The following is a 23,588-nucleotide window of genomic DNA, read 5'->3' on the forward strand; positions in this document are numbered from 1 at the left end:
CTCCAAATTTACACACTTTTGTCACTAGCCTCATCCTCCCAGGAAGACAACTGTATAATGAAGCATTTACACAAAAATATAATGTACCTAACATTTTTTAAATTGAGCAATGCTGAATTTATATTAATGGAATTTCTGGATTCGTGCATTTTTTGTGACATTTTATTTGGCCAATTTTTAGTTTCCTTAGTCACATCCTTAGTTTCATGATTTCAGGCCCTTAGCCATCATTGATGAGTCCTATTGGAGAATGAAACAGTTGTATGATGCTGTCTTAATTCATTATTTAGCCCAAACCGCATCTCAATCCAAATTTGACAGGTGCTATTCTCTTGTGAGTCTTCTTTGCAGTCTTCTATTCATTATTAGGTAAATGCAAGTACTGTATCTCCGGAATTTGTTTACGTATTATTTGCTTTCAACTCTTTTGAAGAATCCATCATTCTTGTGGGAATTTACTTATTATTAACTTTCATCTCTTCTGAAGAATATATTGCTCTTTCGAGCATATTAGTCCAAAGTCTTTTCTAGTGAAATGTTGTCAAAAAATGTCATTTGTCTATAGTGGGCAGAAGTAAAATGTAGGAACACCTAAGTTTATGTAAACAATGTAATACATGATCAATGAGTCATATAAAAGTGTTTGAAATTTCTTGTATATTTTTACCTGAACCACACCACACATTATTCTGTGAGGGATTTACCAAACACATATTGTCTATAGAATAAAACTGACTCCTTAAATAGCATAGCTAGAAACAAATGTTCACTTTCATGCACACTCCAAATTGATTCTCATATTTTCAGGAATACTATAATTATTAAATGTCTCAGAAAAGACAGCAAAATATTACTAACTCTTACACTGAGAATACTGCAGAGTAGTGAATCTCTCACAGAGAGAAATTAAAAAAATATGTAACACAGAATGATAAGATTAGCTAGAGTCTGGTATAAAAAGGAAAGACTAGTGACAACTACACATGCAGTTATCCATACTAATTAGTGTTGATACAGTCAGTGCTTTCTGACACAACGCTGGAGATGCTCTCAACATCTTATGTTATATCTAGCAAATATCCTACTCTGAAACATAGCTCTGAAGTACAAGCAATAAATTTCCAAGTGGACAGACGGCAAAAACTTATTTAAACATAGAAATTCACACTGACATAATGTAAACTACATGTAAGCTATGACTGAATATTTCTTGCTAAATTCTAAACAGATCTAGAGCGGTTCTGAGGTAAGTTTATGCTGGGTGTCTGAATTTCTAAAGTATTTATTTATTTATTTTTTTTCACCAAATCGAACGTAGCAGCATTTCACAATGACATATGAAATTGGTAAAAATTCAGACATATTCTAGGTTCTCTGACAATACCTATGTTTTTCTTTGAAATTGGGAGTTGTATCTATAACAAGATGAACATATATATGTAAAATATGAAAAAACAAAGTCAGTTTTATATCCAGCAATTTTGTGGATATTTTCAAACTACAAATTTGCATAACAAAGGAATGATAAAAATTCAAGGATAATTCCAGTACAGTTGATTTCCTGAGAATCATTCATCCATGAAATTCAGCACCAACCAAATATTTATTTATTGAAAACTATTAAATGCCCTGTGAAAACATCTTATTTTACAGTTCGGGTATTACAGCAACAGAGACTGGTATTCCAGCAACCGAATGAGAGAGGTGGTTTGACCACAGACAGTGGTGTGTTGTCTGACCACTGACAGGTGTGTAGTCTGGCTATGTGGTCTGACCACTGACAGGGGTGTGCCATCTGATCACTGACTGAGGTTTGTGGTGTGACCACCTACAGAGGTTGCTAACTGACCAATGAGAGGGGTGAGGTCTGACTTCTGACAGAGGGGTGAGGTCTAACCACTGAAGGAAGTTTATGAATTGACAGCTGACAGAGGGGTGAGGTCTGACCATTGACAGAGGTTTGCGGTCTGACCACTTACAGAGGTGTGCCATCTGGCCACTGTGAGAGGTTTGTGGTCTGACTACTTACTGAGGTGTGTCATCTGACCACTGAGAGGGGTGAGGTCTGACCACTGACAGAGGGGTGAGGTCTAACCACTGAAGGAAATTTATGATTTGACAGCTGACAGAGGGGTGAGGTCTGACCATTGACAGAGGTTTGTGGTCTGACCACTTACAGAGGTGTGCCATCTGGCCACTGAGAGAGGTTTGTGGCCTGACTACTTACTGAGGTGTGTCATCTGACCACTGAGCGGGGTGAGGTCTGATAAATGACAGAGGTTTGTGGTCTGACCACTAACAGATGGGTGAGGTCTGACCTTTGAGAGGTACATTTGTATAACAGAGTTGTCTTTCATGATCAAACATCAACAATCTGTAAAAGTAAGTGTATAATGGTAACAAAATATTGGCACACACAAAACAACTCATTCATCTTAACAATATTTTTCATAAAAAATACAATTGTTTCATGTCTCAGCAATGTTGAGCTAAACATTAAAAAATTCAAAAAAAAAAAAAAAAAAAAAATCAGTTAAACATGACACTATCATATTTTATGCCTTCAATATCAACCAACAGATCACTAATTAGATTAAGTATGTAACAAAATTGTATCTCAACATATCAACCTTTCTAATTGTTTAAATACCTTGAACATTACAAATTAAATAAAATTTGAAATTTCTTTAAAATTATTCAGTGTAATGGTTCAATTAGTTTTGTACTTTTTTAAAAACATGATATCACTTAAATATGTTTATGATAAAATATTGAGCTTTCAAAATTGGCAGCTTCAATCTTAAGTAAAATAATATCACACAATTATAACTATATAATTACAGAAGAAAAGGAGCATGCAACCAAAATCTGATAATTTTTCTGCTGTAAGGTGTCATTTGAGTATGCTACCTTAGTATAATGTGAATCTCCTTTTACAAAAGATTTCCTTGTTAGGAAAGCTGTACCTATTTTCATGATCAGTACATTTGTCTAAAACCAGTGATTATTTACCTAATTAGTACATAAACGATTCAATATCAAATTGTGTATCCTTGTATTAAACTAATTTTCCTTCTGAATACAATTTGGTATATCAAGAACAGGTGACATTTTATAATTGAAATAACTTGTTCTGTTGATCAGAACGAAAGAGATAAAAAAAGGTATAATAATTCATTTATTGAAGTGTGTCCTAAAAGTTAAGTATAAATGTTTTTCTTGTTATAACCACTTCTGGTCAGTTGATTACACTTTTAATTGTGAAATGTCACTTGTATTATTACAACCTGCTATTCAGTCTTCAGAAATATACTGTGTTAAAATTACCTGATCAAAGTCTTCTTATAAATATTATTATCTTTACAACTTGGTTCCTAAATACAGGATAAAAGGTACATTTCTTTACATGCTCTGAACATTTTCAGAATAAAAAAAAAGAGAATAAGTGTTACTACTAGAATCAGGCAATGGATTCTTTTATATTTTGATCACCCCTATATGAAAAGGAAATTATAAAAAAGAGGCCAAATGGGCCTGCATTACTCACCTTTTAAATGCTTCTCACAAAATACATTACCATTTCACATCATTAACATCTAAGTGTTTATGTAAGCTCACTTAGCCCTCCAGGCCATGTAAACTTATAATAACAGAAGCCTTCACCAGATCTGGTATAGTGTATGTGATATACAGATAGTACACTTAAGCAGTCTCTTTTGTGGGAGTTTCCAAGTTAAAGGTTTACACACCTTGACATTCAGGTTTAAGATTAATATCTTCAATGTGATTTAGTTTCATCACCAAGTGCAGATAGATATAGTTATAGGATATATTTGAAGACACCTCGGTGCCTCAGCAACTACACTGACTAGTTTCCACAGCCTGTTGTTGGAGTAGACACGCTGTGAAAGAGATACACCAGTGTGTCTCAGCAACTACACTGACAATTTCTCAGAGCCCCTTGTTAAAGTAGACACGCTGTGGGGGATTAGGTAGAGACTGTAGTTTTTCTTGTAAATCTTTCTCTAAGTGATTCACACCAATAGAACTGTAAAAAAGAATTATATGGACATGAAATGTTAATTAGTTTAGCTACCAGTGACAAAGCTACAAACATTCAAAATACAACTTATCATTATAATAATTTTTTATTAATAAATGATAGATAAAAGGAAAAAAATTCTAGGATAGAAGACCAACTTTATCCCCTATCTAGGGGGAAAAGTGAGACCCTGGAGTCATGAAATTGAGAATTTTGGTAAAGATCCTGAAAGCCTTTCATCGATGATGCGTATTAGATTCTACCATACCACTAAAGTCAAAATAAATTTGACCCTTTTTGGCCCCGCCCCTCAGGTCCCTGGAGGTTGGGGACCATATAATTTACAATTTTGGTGCACCTTTGCCATGGAAGGTTTTGGTTCAGGAGTTTTCCAGAAGTAAAAAATATCAAAGTTTATGATCCCGAATGACAGACAAAGTCTCAGGTGACCTAAAAAGACATAATCATACAAACCTTTTCTGCGGAAACATAGCACAGCATAAAGGTGTGGCGAATATCAGACTGAAAACACAGATCAAAGAACATTAATACACTGCTTCCATATTACTGTTTTTATAGCTACTTTCATGATCAGCAAAACAACACATATGTGGCAATCTATTTTATTGAATTCAAAGAAGTTAATGACCTTTATTTGAAAGTTATCAAATGCAGACTTCTTAGAATCAAACAGTCAAGGGAATAAATTGTCACTGACATCAACAACACATTTACAAAATAGACTCATTAAGTCTTAGTTGGATGTGCTGTGTATAGAGATTCTGGATAAACTGCACATCAAGTAAAAAGCCATGTACAAAACTAATAGCAAATTTCTGTGATGATTAATTATTGCAATTTTGTTTTGATCAGAAGATTCAATCGCACATGAAACAAATTCACAGTACTGTATCATTTGTATTATACAAAATTGATTTAGAATATTCATATTCGGAAGAAAAAGCATAATGGTAAATTATATTTTGTAAGTACTGATCAATCCCTACTCATGAATGATGACCAGACAGAAATATACTCACAAAAATCCAACAAGGGAAACCTGAATTGGGGCATTCAGCCATGGCATTTTCTATAAAACACAGAAAAAGCAACAAATGAAACAGACATGGTGATACATAACTTTTTCTTTAAATAAAAACAACAGAACCTGTCTATAATCACCTGGGCCCAAATAGACCAGGAACAATTCTTTGGTGGCATTGTAGCATTTGAGAAACTGACTTTGTTTCATCCTATCTGTTACATACTGGGATTTGGTATTGTTATCATTGATTGTGAATTGGTAAAAAGGAACAAAACTTACAGAGATAAAATTTTACAGTATAAAGTATGCCCTTTTTTATGCTATGGATCTATTATACATTTAGCTTTTCAAATGGGTTCATTACACTGATGGCTTACCCCAGGGGTCCAATATACCTTTAGCTTACCCGGGGTTTATTCTACCTTTAGTTTACCCCAGAGGTCCATACTACCTTTAGTTTACCCCAGAGGTCCATTCTACCTTTAGTTTACCCGAGGTTCATTCTACCTTTAGTTTACCCCAGAGGTCCATTCTACCTTCAGTTTACCCCTGGGGTATATTCTACCTTTAGTTTACCCCCGGGGTATATTCTACCTTTAGTTTACCCCAGAGGTCCATTCTACCTTTAGTTTACCCCAGAGATCCATTCTACCTTTAGCTTACCCCCAGGTCCATTCTACCTTTAGCTTACCCCCAGGTCCATTCTACCTTTAGTTTACCCCAGAGGTCCATTCTACTTTTACATTTACAAAGGAGCCCATTCCAACTTAAGATTGCACATATAGTCTATTCTACCTTTAGCTTTCCACATAAACAAAATTTGCTAAAAGTACTTTCCTCATCCTTTATGTTTTTAGCCAAGCCTGTGTGGTCCCCGTGGAAGATTTTTGTTAAATCAAGACTGAATTCTAATTTGAATCCCTATCAATAAGTGATGTTTCCACTTGCTTAAGAAGTTTACTTTCATTAAACTGAGAAGGTGTGAGTCTTGAGATTTTCAGACCATACTACATCACAATCAAATCAGCTGTTCAAATGTGTAGTTAACATTTTAAAAAAACAAGAGTATCACTGAAACTGATGAATGCTTCAGAAAACAACTTTATTAGATTAAAAATCTTAACATAATCCTGTTATGAAGGGGTTGCAGGCCCTCAATTTGGTGTACTGCACATTCTCTTAGTATGACCAATGAATATACTAAGTATCATGATCCTAGTTTTAAGGCAAGCAAAGCTATGCTCATGACACAAAGGCCAATAACTCTGTACTGAGGGGGTCATGGGCCCTAACTTTGTTACACTGGAATTAGCTCTTGTATGGCTGATGATTACGTCATTTTACAATATCCTGGTATAAATGCAAAAAAAGAAAAGCTCCAGACACAAAATTTTTAAAAAAGGGCAAAAAACTCTGTTATTATGGGGTTGAGAGCCATTGTCTTAGTATCATCACTGTATATAACAAGTTTCAGGATTGTTGCCTTATTGCTTAACTATCAACAAAGTTGTGCTACAGACATGAAATTTTCGGGAAGCATAAAAGACTTTAAAGAAAATAGGATTGTAGGTGGCTGATGCCAGTTGCATTTGTTTGAACCGACAAATTTGAAAACTCTGAAGAGGATTAACATGATTTAAAATTTCTCCAAGTAGGAAATATGTACATTTTAAGACTTACCTTCATAAAACTTTTCTTCTCTAAATGGTTCATGATGAATGGGGGTATAGCTGAAAAATAAAACTGATTGTTAAACAATTTTCTGTACAAAAATACAAAATGAGATGATAACTTTTCCATGATATTGCATTACCCAGGGATATAATATATCACAAGTAAAAATACTGAGTGTAATACAACCACCTTTACATGTAGTTAGTATCAATACAGGTTTAAAATCAACCATGCCTACATCACTATACAGATTTATACTTGTCCTTCTATTTCATTGTATCAAATTAAAAATGAAAGTTACAGGAAAAACTGCTTAATATCATGTGGCAGTTGACATGCTTTTTTCTATATCTAAACACAAACAACTTTCAGATGTGCCAAACTGACATCAACTGTTCATAGACAAAAGTTTCAATTCAATTTGTTTTTTCCCCATGTGATTGTGATATAGAAAAATAAAAAAAAAACTTTTGTCTGTTCATTCTGTGAGGTATGCAACCTGCTATCTTGAATTATCCTGAATGATCATGTCAGTAAGTTTACACATGGTCAGATTCATACAAACAAACTCAGTTTGTAGATATTGTATCACAGACTGGTACATACTCATTCCTGGAAGGGCCATCATTATCCTTGAGAGCACCACCTGACCAATGGCACTTTTGGCAGCTATTTTTGACTCCCCTAACTTGTTACCCTCCTCATCAGTCACAGTTATGCCTTCCATAAGCTCCCTGGAACAAGTCAGTATGTATTTCTTAACCTCCAATGTACTGGTACTTTTTTATATCTTTACACAAATGTGATGTAATGAGCCTCTTGTTATGATGATGTGAACCTGTAGTTACCATGTGTTCAACCCTGTAATTATGATGTGATGAACCTGTAGTTACCGTGTGTTCAACCCTGTAATTATGATGTGATGAACCTGTAGTTACCGTGTGTTCAACCCTGTAATTATGATGTGATGAACCTGTAGTTACCGTGTGTTCAACCCTGTAATTATGATGTGATGAACCTGTAGTTACCGTGTGTTCAACCCTGTAATTATGATGTGATGAACCTGTAGTTACCGTGTGTTCAACCCTGTAATTATGATGTGATGAACCTGTAGTTACCGTGTGTTCAACCCTGTAATTATGATGAACCTGTAGTTACCGTGTGTTCAACCCTGTAATTATGATGTGATGAACCTGTAGTTACCATGTGTTCAACCCTGTAATTATGATGTGATGAACCTGTAGTTACTGTGTGTTCAACCCTGTAATTATGATGTGATGAACCTGTAGTTACCGTGTGTTCAACCCTGTAATTATGATGTGATGAACCTGTAGTTACCATGTGTTCAACCCTGTAATTATGATGTGATGAATCGTAGTTGTGGTATGATGAATCTGTTGTTATGATGTTATAATCTGTTGTTATGTTATAATCTGTAGTTATGTTATAATCTGTTGTTATGATGTTATAATCTGTAGTTATGTATAATCTGTTGTTATGATGTGATGAATCTGTAGTTATGATATATAATCTGTAGTTATGATATATAATCTGTTGTAATGATGTTATAATCTGTAGTTATGTTATAATCTGTAGTTATGTTATAATCTGTTGTAATGATGTTATAATCTGTAGTTATGTTATAATCTGTGGTTATGTTATAATCTGTTGTTATGATGTTATAATCTGTTGTTATGATGTTAAAATCTGTTGTTATGATGTTAAATCTGTTGTTATAATGTTATAATCTGTTGTTATGATGTTACAATCTGTTGTTATGATATTATAATCTGTAGTTATTAAGTTATAATCTGTAGTTATGATGTTATAATCTGTTGTTATGATGTTATAATCTGTTGTTATGATGTGATGAATCTGTAGATATGATATGATGAATCTGTAGTTATGATGTTATAATCTGTTGTTATGTTATAATCTGTAGTTATGATGTTACAATCTGTAGTTATGATGTTATAATCTGTAGTTATGATGTTATAATCTGTTGTTATGATGTTGCAATCTGTTGTAATGATGTTATAATCTGTAGTTATGTTATAATCTGTTGTTATGATGTTATAATCTGTTGTTATGATGTTACAATCTGTAGTTATGATGTGATGAATCTGTTGTTATGATGTTACAATCTGTAGTTATGATGTGATGAATCTGTAGTTATGATGTTATAATCTGTTGTTATGATGTTATAATCTGTAGTTATGATGTGATGAATCTGTTGTTATGATGTTATAATCTGTAGTTATAATGTTATAATCTGTTGTTATGATGTTACAATCTGTTGTTATGATGTTATAATCTGTTGTTATGATGTTACAATCTGTTGTTATGATGTTATAATCTGTTGTTATAATGTTATAATCTGTTGTTATGATATTATAATCTGTAGTTATTAAGTTATAATCTGTAGTTATGATGTTATAATCTGTTGTTATGATGTTATAATCTGTTGTTATGATGTGATGAATCTGTAGATATGATATGATGAATCTGTAGTTATGATGTTATAATCTGTTGTTATGTTATAATCTGTTGTTATGTTATAATCTGTAGTTATGTTACAATCTGTAGTTATGATGTTATAATCTGTAGTTATGATGTTATAATCTGTTGTTATGATGTTGCAATCTGTTGTAATGATGTTATAATCTGTTGTTATGATGTTATAATCTGTTGTTATGATGTGATGAATCTGTAGATATGATATGATGAATCTGTAGTTATGATGTTATAATCTGTTGTTATGTTATAATCTGTTGTTATGTTATAATCTGTTGTTATGTTATAATCTGTAGTTATGTTACAATCTGTAGTTATGATGTTATAATCTGTTGTTATGATGTTATAATCTGTTGTTATGATGTTATAATCTGTAGTTATGATGTGATGAATCTGTAGTAATGATGTTATAATCTGTAGTTATGATGTGATGAATCTGTAGTAATGATGTTATAATATGTAGTAATGATGTGATGATCTGTAGTTATGATGTGATGATCTGTAGTTATGATGTTACAATCTGTAGTTATGATGTGATGAATCTGTTGTTATGATGTTACAATCTGTAGTTATGATGTGATGAATCTGTAGTAATGATGTTATAATCTGTAGTTATGATGTGATGAATCTGTAGTAATGATGTTATAATCTGTTGTTATGATGTTATAATCTGTAGTTATGATGTGATGAATCTGTAGATATGATATGATGAATCTGTAGTTATGATGTGATGAATCTGTTGTTATGATGTTACAATCTGTAGTTATGATGTGATGAATCTGTTGTTATGATGTTACAATCTGTAGTTATGATGTGATGAATCTGTTGTTATGATGTTACAATCTGTAGTTATGATGTGATGAATCTGTAGTAATGATGTTATAATCTGTAGTTATGATGTGATGAATCTGTAGTAATGATGTTATAATCTGTTGTTATGATGTTACAATCTGTTGTTATGATGGTATAATCTGTTGTTATAATCTGTTGTTATGATATTATAATCTGTAGTTATTAAGTTATAATCTGTAGTTATGATGTTATAATCTGTTGTTATGATGTTATAATCTGTTGTTATGATGTGATGAATCTGTAGATATGATATGATGAATCTGTAGTTATGATGTTATAATCTGTTGTTATGTTATAATCTGTTGTTATGTTATAATCTGTAGTTATGTTACAATCTGTAGTTATGATGTTATAATCTGTAGTTATGATGTTATAATCTGTTGTTATGATGTTGCAATCTGTTGTAATGATGTTATAATCTGTTGTTATGATGTTATAATCTGTTGTTATGATGTGATGAATCTGTAGATATGATATGATGAATCTGTAGTTATGATGTTATAATCTGTTGTTATGTTATAATCTGTTGTTATGTTATAATCTGTAGTTATGTTACAATCTGTAGTTATGATGTTATAATCTGTTGTTATGATGTTATAATCTGTTGTTATGATGTTATAATCTGTAGTTATGATGTGATGAATCTGTAGTAATGATGTTATAATCTGTAGTTATGATGTGATGAATCTGTAGTAATGATGTTATAATATGTAGTAATGATGTGATGAATCTGTAGTAATGATGTTACAATCTGTAGTTATGATGTTATAATCTGTTGTTATGATGTTATAATCTGTTGTTATGATGTTACAATCTGTAGTTATGATGTGATGAATCTGTTGTTATGATGTTACAATCTGTAGTTATGATGTGATGAATCTGTAGTTATGATGTTATAATCTGTTGTTATGATGTTATAATCTGTAGTTATGATGTGATGAATCTGTTGTTATGATGTTATAATCTGTAGTTATAATGTTATAATCTGTTGTTATGATGTTACAATCTGTTGTTATGATGTTATAATCTGTTGTTATGATGTTACAATCTGTTGTTATGATGTTATAATCTGTTGTTATAATGTTATAATCTGTTGTTATGATATTATAATCTGTAGTTATTAAGTTAAAATCTGTAGTTATGATGTTATAATCTGTTGTTATGATGTTATAATCTGTTGTTATGATGTGATGAATCTGTAGATATGATATGATGAATCTGTAGTTATGATGTTATAATCTGTTGTTATGTTATAATCTGTTGTTATGTTATAATCTGTAGTTATGTTACAATCTGTAGTTATGATGTTATAATCTGTTGTTATGATGTTATAATCTGTAGTTATGATGCGATGATCTGTAGTAATGATGTGATGATCTGTAGTTATGATGTGATGATCTGTAGTAATGATGTGATGATCTGTAGTTATGATGCGATGATCTGTAGTTATGATGTGATGATCTGTAGTAATGATGTTATAATCTGTTGTTATGATGTGATGATCTGTAGTTATGATGTTATAATCTGTAGTTATGATGCGATGAATCTGTAGTTATGATGTGATGATCTGTTGTTATGATGTTATAATCTGTTGTTATGATGTTATAATCTGTTGTTATGATGTTATAATCTGTAGTAATGATGTTATAATCTGTAGTTATGATGTGATAATCTGTAGTAATGATGTTATAATCTGTAGTTATGATGTGATAATCTGTAGTTATGATGTTACAATCTGTAGTAATGATGTGATGATCTGTAGTTATGATGTTATAATCTGTAGTAATGATGTGATGAATCTGTAGTAATGATGTTATAATCTGTTGTTATGATGTTATAATCTGTAGTTATGATGTGATGAATCTGTAGTAATGATGTTATAATCTGTTGTTATGATGTTATAATCTGTAGTAATGATGTGATGAATCTGTAGTAATGATGTTATAATCTGTTGTTATGATGTTATGAATCTGTAGTAATGATGTGATGATCTGTAGTTATGATGTGATGATCTGTTGTTATGATGTTATAATCTGTTGTTATGATGTTATAATCTGTAGTAATGATGTGATGATCTGTAGTTATGATGTTATAATCTGTAGTAATGATGTGATGAATCTGTAGTAATGATGTTATAATCTGTTGTTATGATGTTATAATCTGTAGTTATGATGTGATGAATCTGTAGTAATGATGTTATAATCTGTTGTTATGATGTTATAATCTGTAGTAATGATGTGATAATCTGTAGTTATGATGTTACAATCTGTAGTTATGATGTGATGATCTGTAGTTATGATGTGATGATCTGTAGTTATGATGCGATGATCTGTAGTTATGATGTGATAATCTGTTGTTATGATGTGATAATCTGTAGTTATGATGTGATAATCTGTTGTTATGATGTTATAATCTGTTGTTATGATGTGATAATCTGTAGTTATGATGCGATGATCTGTAGTTATGATGCGATGATCTGTATTTATGATGTTATAATCTGTTGTTATGATGTGATAATCTGTAGTTATGATGTGATGATCTGTAGTTATGATGTGATAATCTGTAGTAATGATGTGATGATCTGTAGTTATGATGTGATGATCTGTAGTTATGATGTGATAATCTGTAGTAATGATGTGATGATCTGTAGTTATGATGTGATGATCTGTAGTTATGATGTGATAATCTGTAGTTATGATGTGATGAATCTGTAGTTATGATGTGATGAATCTGTAGTTATGATGTGATAATCTGTTGTTATGATGTGATGATCTGTAGTTATGATGTGATAATCTGTAGTAATGATGTAATGATGTCAATAGCTACTGTACCTGCTCCTCATACAGGGGATATTGATACAATTGGCTGATGCAACAGCTGTAAATGGTACGAGACGGGCAACAACAGGTGGAAAAGTCTGGAAATAGGTGAAAATGATGTCATTAATAGCCCTACTATACTTATATTGCTGGACATGTCTTATTAATTTGCAATACACATAAACTGATCATTAGATAAGAGTGGCACACACAATAATAATATGTTGATTCAGAAGTTTGGATATTCAATCATCATTTATCCATCTCCATGGTAACAAATCTAGTTCTGCATGAGTGTACTGACCTTGATGATGGGTTTGGGATATTCAAACAAATCTAGTTCTATGTAAGTGTACTGACCTTGACAAGGCTCTTGATACCCATAGCTGTTCCTACAGCGCCTCCTGATGCTAGTACGTATGATAGACCCAGCTGACTGACAAAGAAAAGTGTTCAAGGGAGATAATCACTTGCTGTTATCATTTACTGGCATTCTGTATACTAGTATGTATGCTTCAGTGAGTTAAACATTTAACAAAAGCCTGATTTCAGGTACACATGTGGGTATGAACATCAAAATGTTTTCAGTCCATTTCAAACAATAAGCATAATTGGAGCTCTATTTCAACATTTTCAATGAAATTTTTATGCATATGTGAAAGAACAGGGAAAATACACATTCCTGTTGAGTGCCCTGAGCAGGAATCTAGCACAGGTCTCTGTCACGATAATCGGCTGTCTCTATCAACTGAACAAAAAAGCATGTTCCTTCAGCTGATTGACAGAGACCATATTTAATGCTATATACAAGTCACACCAACCCGCTCCTGTTACACATACATCTAGATAGTTAACTTTACCAATCAAACATTAAAGTGAAAAGATATTACAGTTTATAGATGATACAAGGGCTGATTGATAAGTTGTTAGCCTCATATTTAAGGGTTTGACTTTTGGCGGACATATTGCATTTATTTTCAACATAATCCCCTTCAGTTTCTAAACACTTTCGCAACAAAGTTTAAGGGCCTCAATACCACATTTAAAGAAGTCCTTTTCTTCACTGTTCAGAAAGTCCTCCACATCATCATCAGACTGAAAGTGGGTATCGGATATGGTCTTCCACAATTTCGGAAATAGATGAGTGTAATGGAGCAATATCAGGTGAATAAGGTGGATGCTCAATCAATTTAAAGCCACACTCGTTAATGGCAGTCATGGCAATAACAGACTTGTGAACAGGAGCAATTTCCGTTGGAACAACACACCTTTACTGAGTTTCCTGCAATGCTGGAGTTTAACAATGCATAATATGTGGCATTGATTAATTTTACCTTTTGCAGTTAACCTACCATCAGAACACCATCAGTATTCCTGAAAACTGAGGCCTTTCCAGCTGAAGAAACAGTTTTTGTCTTCTTTGGCAGAATCAAACCAGAGTACTTCCATTGCTTAGACTGTTGTTTGGCCTCTGGGGTGAAAAGATGGACCCAGGTTTCATCGATAGTCACAACCTAATCAGAAAGTTAGCAGGATCTGCTTCTAAAAACAGATGAGAACTTTCTCATTGCATGATCTTTTGAAAAAATTGAATGTACTGTTTCGTGTCAAATCTCATATGTACGGGCTATATATCTCTCTGTAACTCGCCTGTCAGCCATAACAATATCAAGGACTTATTGGCCATTTCTGGGGTTGCAGCAGTGACAGGCCTTCCAAGATGGGCATCACCTCCAAGGCACTGCCTGCCACACTTAAATTCCGCCACCCACCTTTTCACTGTAGCATCATTCCCTAGTGTTGCTACCATATCAGTATGGATATCCTTAGATGTAAAGACCTTTCTTATGCAAATATTGAATCACTGCTCTTTCAGCAATTTTGTCCATTATTAAAAAATCGCTTGCCTCATATGGTTAAGAGTGCTATCTCTTCTACATAAACTAATCAAATGACACCAATCTCTGTGTACACAGCCTTAAATAGTCAGGGAATAGTAGAGCTGAAAAAGGACATCTCTGTTTAACTTCTTCAATACGAGCCTCACAACTTAGCAATCAGTCATTGTATTTTAAATGTAACTAAAAGTGTTATAACATGTACCTAGATATTTGTATATACTGTACACAGGAGAAAGTGATGGAGACTTGGATTAACACATTCGTATCTTGTACCAAATAAAATACAGCATACATACATCTATGAATGTTATATGACATATATAACATACTAATTTTGATTTGATTTGTTTTGATTTGAATAGTGGACTTCATCCATCTGAGACACATAAAGAGATTAATACAAGTTGGTAAATAAAATAGAAGTTCTTATATAACAACCAGCAGTTAATTTGAGTGTGACATTTTAATTACTACATGGTCAACTTCATCAAACAAATGACCAGTATGAAGCATACTAGCACTATTGTGTGTAGTGTATGAGATGTGTAGAATCAACCAACAGCTGCACTATAATTCGATGTACACTGAGGTTGCAAATAGTGTGGCAACCTGGTAAACAGATTAGAGAGAAATAATGTACAAGATGGTAACAATGTTCTGTAGTCCATTTGGTTTCACTTTGTTTAACACTCTGTCATAGCCTCTGCCCTCATCTTTATTTAGTATTGGCCAACTGTGGCATGTCCAGATCGCTTCCTCAACCAGCTGCCAAAAAAGGTTGTTTTCCTTGCCAAATATTTAGGAATTTTCTGAGTCAATGATTTTGCTGGAAATTTTGTGGAATGGTTTGTAAGTGCCAATTTATTGATCTGGGACTGATCTAGTGAATTTATTTTGCCTTCTTGGAATTCTTTGTCTTTCTGATGTTCATGAAGTCGTGTCCCAATCTCCTGTCTGTTTCTCCAATATATGATGCATCACAGTTCTTGCATTGCCTTGTTTTTTTTTTTTTTTTTTATTTTTTTTATTTTTCATAACAATTACATCAACAAAACATCATCAAACATACAACATACAATATGCTCACTCACACATCACCATAATCTCAATTAAGTTGTATCATCATCATCATCATCATCATCACCACCACCATAATCATCATCATCATCATCATCATCGTCATCATCATCATCATCATCATCATAAACATTACCATCATCATTATCTTCTTCATTATAAACATTACCTCATCATCATTATCCTCCTCATTATAAACATTACCTCCTCATCATAATCATCAGTCATCATGATCTCAATCAAGTAATCATGTCAATACATTCTTCATCATTGTCATATTCAATATGCCTTTGTCACCACCTTCATGTCAATAGATTCATCCTCAGCATTCATTATCACATATGTACCTCATCATCAACCTAACTATCAACACAATTTGTCATTATAACTTGAAATCCATCCATACATCATCGCCTGGCATTTTCATCAACACCCTTATTAACATCACAACACTACCCTTACACACCCACTCCTACACCTACATCAATACTACACATAAAGATAAAGAGGAGAGAAAAAGAGAGAGAGGGGAGAGAGAGAGAGAGAGAGAGAGAGAGAGAGAGAGAGAGAGAGAGAGAGAGAGAGAGAGAGGGGGAGAGAGAGGTGATCTGGGTTAGTAAAAATTGCAATAATCAGCGAAACAATAGGGACTCAAGTATAAAGAAAAATACCTGGTAAATAAATAAATAAATAAATACTATAAGGGTAAGCAAGGGGCCTGCTATACTGTAAAGACAGAGAATACTAAAATACGGTAAAACATACTACATGACAGTAAATGTATTTAAAGTTAAGAATTGGCCAATTCCAATAATTTTCTCCATTTTCTCCATTCCTCATTAAAACTTAACTGTGCCTGTTCACCTTTACTATTGGCAATATATTTCTGAAAGGTATAAAATTCCCTGACTGAATAAATAAGACTATATACACTTAAGGCTTTGTGTTGACATCTTGCCTTATATATGTAATATTTAATGATAATTAAGATTTCATTGTCAAGTTTGCTACTGATTAACTGATTTTTATTAGCAATGAAACCAAACAGAAAACTTATTTTATTGAAGGAAAATGGAATAAAAAGAGCATCCAGCAAAACTTCTACACTTTCTAAAAATTTTTTAACTTCTGGACATTCCCACATAATATGAATAATTGTCTCCTTTTCTAAGTTACAGAATGTACAGTGTGGGTTATTCAGTAGTCGAATTTTAAACATATATAAATTTGTTGTTAAGATGTGTTGAACCACTCTGTACTGAAACTATTGAAGTTTTGTATTTTTTGTTGCACGAAAACAATTTTTATAAATATCCCTCCAATTTAGAACATCAAATTCTAATATTTCTTCCCATCTTTTCCTCCCAGTAGAAATTATATCGTTTTTTACTAAAAGATTATATATATCTTTTGACCCATTTCCTTTTTTTAAAAAACACTCAATACTACTTGGAATGGTTGGAAAAACTTGAGAGGTACATGTTCTTACAAAGTCAGATCTAGCTAAATATGACTTAACCACAGAGACTACACCATGGTATTCAAGGAAATTTGAATTTACATTATAAATTTGCTTAAAATCTTGAAAAGTGTAGAAAGTGCCAGTAGAAAAATCTTTGAATAAATCATTAACTATCATCACTCCCTTATCATACCATGTCTTGTAGAATATACTTGTCTTCCCTATCAACAAATCTTTATTATACCATAAAGGAGTTTTCCAAATATTTTTCTTAACATATTCTACCCCCACCCTTTCACTGAACCTCAACAGGGCTTTGAAAACATCACTCAAGAAATTATTTCTACAGATATTACAACATTTCTGATTGTAATCACTTCCACAGGAAGATAGCATATGTAGGTCAATATATGTTTGAAGAATTGCTTGCCATTTAGCAGATTTCTGGTGTAATCTTCTAATCCAGCCTAATTTCAGACTATCTATAAACAACTTTATATCTACCATTTTAAGTCCACCGTTATCAAAATTCTGGGTAACAATATCTCTCTTTACCTTGTCAGTTTTACTGTTCCATAAAAAGCTAAAAAGGATGGAATTGAGCTTATTCAAGAACTGGTTGTCTGGGTTTGGCAAAGACATAAATAAATGGTTAAACTGTGATATCATTAAAGATTTAATAAGATGAATTTTCCCAATTGGAGTCAGTGATCTGCATTGCCTTGTTTTGCATCAGGATAGTATAGGATGTTTCAGACAGTCTTGTGAGTTTTCAAGGCTGTTGCAATCCCATGATCATGGTAAATCCTAAGAGTAGTTTTTGACTGGCCTTTGATGAAAGGGATGACTACTAGGCCTTTCGTTTTATTTTTTTCCTTGGTGTTTCATCTCTTAGTCATTTTGTTTCCATTAACTTTGTTGTAAACTTTTGTATTGCCCAATCAAGGTATCCACATGTTTTCATGGAATAAAAGATGTTATTTTTTCAATGCTTCTTGTCTTATTCTTCTGTGACAATGGTTTCACATCTGTTTAGCAAGGTTCACACAATACTTGTGATATAAGGGATGGTGCAATCAGGAGTCGAGGTATTGGTCTGTGTGTGTCTTTTACCTACAGACTACCTTGATAGTAACCTCATCTTCGTTATTAGGAGGGTTTCAAGGAATGGCATAGTGCCATTGATTTCTTCCTGACAGTTGTTGCAAGAATTTCAATTCTATTGACATTACCAACCTCAAGAAAATGTTCCGAAATAAGTTGAAACATAGATGTTCTTTGTGTATAAAGTTAGCTTTCCTTGAATACCGGGAAATTTATATCAAATATGGATGTAAGGTCCTCTCGGTTAAATGAGAATATGGACACTTTTTCTAAGGTTCTGTAGTGGCTAATTTATATTTCACACGAAGCCTACAATTACAATATAAATACTGTCGTAGACAGATAAAAATAAATATTATCACATAAACATCCAACAGAAAGTATTACCACATTACATAAATGGATTTAAACTATATATACTAACACAAAAAAGAAACGCCAGGTACACTAAATATACTACAAATGATTTATTGCTTGGCCTAGAATAATGACACTCGGTCAGGTTGATGTGTTGTTCGCAGTCAATAGGTACACATGTTTAAAATCACACAATACCTGACCTCCGCGCTCCGTGCGAGGCACGTGCTAAAATACAAGTATCCCGTGCAGGGGAAGGTCATTGAGTTCGCCAATGGAAATTTTCAGTCTATTTGATACTGTTCAAGTATTCAGATTGATTTTTCAAAGTTTGATTCGAATTAAGCAATTTACATCCATGCCACGATTGACGGAAGTCCAGCGGGGACAGGCTATAGAAATGCTTTTGCAGGGTCAGGGCAAACTTCAGGTTGCTGCACATGTTGGTGTGCATATTCGGACAATTCAACGTCTTGTCCAACGTGTGCGAGTGACGGGGAGGGTCATCGACCGACCGCGAAGTGGACGTCCGCGCGTCACGATGCCACATCAGGATCGGTTTATAAGACTTTCTCACTTACATAATCGCCATCTCACAGCTACCGAAACTGCAAATAACACTATAGGCAGTCATAACCGCCATATTCATCCTGATAAGGTTCGAAACCGATTACGCTTCAATGGCCTAAGAGCCCGACGTCCCTACGTTGGTCTGCCCCTAACTCATGCGCGTCGCCAACGCCGATTGGCTTGGTTACAAGCATACTCGCCCAGAAATTTTCCTACGAGGCAATGGAGACGGGTATTCTTCACTGACGAATCCCGGTTCACTCTCTACCGTTCGGACGGGCGACGTCGAGGGGAACGTTACACCGACGCGTGCGTCGCTGAGCGGGATAGGTTTGGCAGTGGTTCAGTATGTGTTTGGGGCGGTATTTCCTATGGGTTTAAATCACCCCTGATCGTGATTGACGGTAATTTAACCGGCGTAAAGTATAGAGACGAAATCCTTCGCCCAGTTGCTGTGCCGTGTGTGCATGCACGGAACCTGATATTCCAGCAAGACAATGCCCGGCCCCATGTCGTTAGAGTTTGTCAGCAATTTCTTGCCAACAATAACGTAATCCCAATCGATTGGCCAGCATTCAGTCCAGATTTGTCTCCAATTGAGCATTTGTGGGACGAATTGGATAGGAGAGTTAAATATGTGGTCCAGCTCACACGTGCCTTGCATGAAGAATGGAATAACATCCCCATTGCAAGGGTTAACACCCTGATGAATTCCATGCATAGAAGAATCTGGGCTGCGCATGGAGGACACACAAGATACTGAAATGTCCGGCTGTGTTGCGCAATACAAGTAGGGTCATCGCTAAAAGGGGGATATTTATGGCATAATTAGCATTGATAATCGATAGAATGAACCTTCAACAAATGGTTCCAAACAGATGAAATTGTATACAAAAATGAATGAAATAATGTAACATTAAATTATATCATTTAAAAGAATCTTTTTAGGTTACACAGCGTTTCTTTTTCGTTTTCGTATACAATAATATGACACTGGTCAGTCTGTCTTACCAGGTCTCAGTAGGAGCTGTATGACTCTCCTGTGCCCTTGCTGCAAGTGATAGGATGAGGGGTTGTGGTGTGTGAGGAAATGTGGCTGCGCATGCGCCTACGAGATTACTCCAGAGGCATGCATAGTCACAGGTACTCAATGTCCATACACTCCATTCTCTCACTCAGGTATGACATAAACAGACACAAATGGACAGACAAGGTCAGGTCTATGTATTGAGTAATACTCATAATGTGCTACTATGTACACACAGTCTACATGGATACTTAAAAACTTACCTTACAGGGACTGGATTCTCTCCACTCCTATTAGTGTAGTTCACTACAGCATTGAAGGACTGATTAAACCATTGCCAGAATATCACTGCTGGAGTTGTTCTAGAAGTTAACAAAACAATTATCTATAACAGCTTGTTCTACAAGGCAACAAAACCATTCAAAATAACAGCTGGAGTTGTTCTACAAGAAATAAACAAGCGGTGTAGAAATTATGGCATATTTCAACTACAAGGGCGAAAGAAAAATACAAAAGAATCATTGTTTTATACATGCAGGTGGATTGATGAAAGAGGGTTCATGCTTTTCAACTGATGTGTTGTGGAGTACACATTCATGTCATTATTACCTTTATTCATCAATTTTAAATGTTAATTTATTAACTTACATAAGTAACTGTTCTAGTGAAATTATCAGATATTAGAAAACAGGAAAAAGCACATGTTCATTTACAGCGCTCTACAGTAATCAGGAAGATGTGATCATTATGTCAGTTTTACTGAAATGCTGATATTCTGTATTAATAGTGGATGAAAAACCTGTGAAATAAAGATTATTATGTTACTTAATGTACATGTATATAGATGTCACTGATTTGATTACCCCTTAACTACTCTCAATTACTGCCTACCTATAAAATGTCATCATACATCCTGTTATACACATATTCATTGGTACTTGGGCTGACATTCGACCGATCAGCATCATCTTCTCTTTGGTATCTGGATGGAAGGCAGAGTCATAAAGCTGTTTCGCTCTCCAAAGATCATCTTCTGATGTTCCAGGTAAGTCCTCTCCCTTTCTGAAAAACCATCTAATCTTGTAACTATTGTGTTGATTTAAATTCTAAAAACATTGCTTCAGAATTATAAACAAGCAGCACACCACATCTGAATCAATTTGATCACCTTGGCCTGACATCCTCAATCATTCTATATACACTATTTACATTACTTGTAAATGTGCGTTGTGCACACAAATAATCGACAAAGAATTGAACTCTGCAAGAAATCAGGCTAAATCAATGAATTACTTTTCCTTTTTCCTTGCCAGAGTCTCAATATCAATCAAATTATTTCTCATATTTTATCACAAAAAAAAAAAAAAAACAACCAAAAAACAATGAAATTATCTTTAAGAATCATCAATACTGCATGAGGTTTAAATTTCATCAGCTATTAGTATTGAAGGTGGTTACCGATATTTTTCCACAATGGACTTGGCCTTCTCTAGCTGTGCATTAGTAGCTAGGACATTGAGTGGATTTGTTGTGATGACAAAGTGTTTAGCCCGGCCGATATATGTGTTCTGATCATACCGCGGCTCCTCTATATTCACTCTGGCCTTGTCACCACTCATGTCTGCCTTCTGAAACATAACACAATTAACTGTCAACATTCATGTCTGTTGTCAGTCTGTTTATTTCTGCTGAAACAAATATTTACAAAACTATCCGACCTTGGCGGATTAAATAGAGAGCAATATGACAATTGAATTTAGAGGCTATTTATATAGTTATTGTGCATATATTAGTCTGTAAAACTATTTCAGTTTAGAGTACCATAGATTTCATAATGTAATATCAATTCTACTAGTTTATTGAAGCAAAATTTAGTTCTATTCTGGCTTAGTCTGCATTTGTTTTTTTTATGTACCATTTATTGATGTTAGTTAAATAGTTATATGCACCTGGTAAGTCAATGCAGAATGAACCATCTTATAAAATCCTGAGACTTAATTCCAAATGCACAAAAACAACTCATGTAGTCATCTTAGTTAATCTACATCTAGGTCTAGCCCAGTAATGCCTATAGCTAGTGACCTATATACAAATATTGTAAGTTTACAATACATTGTTTACAAACAGTTACACCAGTCATCAACACCAGTCATGCTTATTTTATTCAGTCGCAAGAGTACGGAAAGTACAGTCATTCATCAAAGGAAAACTAAATTATTGTACACGATGTATAGTTGATCCACGATTTCTATGACACGTGAAAATGTTTGAATCGTACACATGTTATCATTGCGATGGTCATGTACTATTGTAGTAGTCGGTGTAAACAAAAGTGCGCTGTAAACATAAATTTATACTCACTAGTCGGCACACGACAATTACTCAATTCTGTGCGTTAGCAATGGACACTTAAACTCCCCTAAATCACAGAAGCCAACCTCGATACCGATCCGACCTCTACAAGAGCACTTATACTTCACAGCTAAGTAAAGGAGGTGTGTCCAGTTCAAGCTATTTGATTGGCTCTTCGGTATGTTACTAAACACAAGATTGTCAAAGTTCCACACTGAATGTACAAATAATGTCCATCGTAAAGTAACGATTAAGAATAACAAAATCAGATATTATAGCATCAGTAATAAAAGAAATGTTTTAGTGAAATTATTAAAAGTATATTCTCTCCCTATTCACTCCTATTACTTTGAAGACTAGCAGTAGCATCAACATTAATAATTCAGTATTGCTAACATTCTATTTCCGTTTATATCATAACCATATGTTTGTCACGAAAATCATGTTAACACTTAATGTTAAAATTGACGTAGTATTTCATCTTAATGATTAATATGCATCACAAAAGTCATAAGAGAGCTGATTTTACAAGGATGTTCAAACATGGAGCGGGAAAAAACTCCTACCGGAAGTTTATAAAATAGAAGGGAGGTAACTAAATTAGGCATTGAAAAAATTATCGTCTGCACCACAAGCTTTGGATATTTCTTAATCTTATCCTTGCCATCGAGGATGTGAGTTTTGCAAAATGGTTACATGTTGTTTTCTATGTGAAACTGAAGTAATGAGAAAAAAATATGAAGCTGTGGATAATTTCTGTTAATATCTGTTAATGTCACTGATCAATGTCAG

General features: G+C 33.8%; 1 protein-coding gene across 1 annotated transcript; it reads right to left on the reverse strand.

The window, feature by feature from the left end:
• Positions 1–637: 637 nt before the first annotated feature.
• On the reverse strand, positions 638–22,927 carry LOC132556503 (sideroflexin-1-like). The gene is made up of 11 exons (XM_060220910.1): positions 22,806–22,927; positions 21,903–22,072; positions 21,336–21,506; positions 20,708–20,806; positions 13,307–13,382; positions 12,959–13,044; positions 7,368–7,495; positions 6,768–6,817; positions 5,083–5,132; positions 4,517–4,564; positions 638–4,048 (listed from the first exon to the last, which is right to left on the reverse strand). Exons 2-11 carry the CDS (start codon positions 22,061–22,063, stop codon positions 3,952–3,954), a joined length of 966 nt encoding a protein of 321 aa, XP_060076893.1. The 5' UTR covers positions 22,064–22,072; positions 22,806–22,927; the 3' UTR covers positions 638–3,951.
• Between the last annotated feature and the right edge of the window lie 661 nt (positions 22,928–23,588).

This window comes from Ylistrum balloti, unplaced genomic scaffold (assembly GCF_031769215.1).
Source record: "Ylistrum balloti isolate Yb309-2 unplaced genomic scaffold, AGI_CSIRO_Ybal_v1 Utg370574, whole genome shotgun sequence".
In the NCBI taxonomy this organism is placed as follows: Eukaryota; Metazoa; Mollusca; class Bivalvia; order Pectinida; family Pectinidae; genus Ylistrum; species Ylistrum balloti.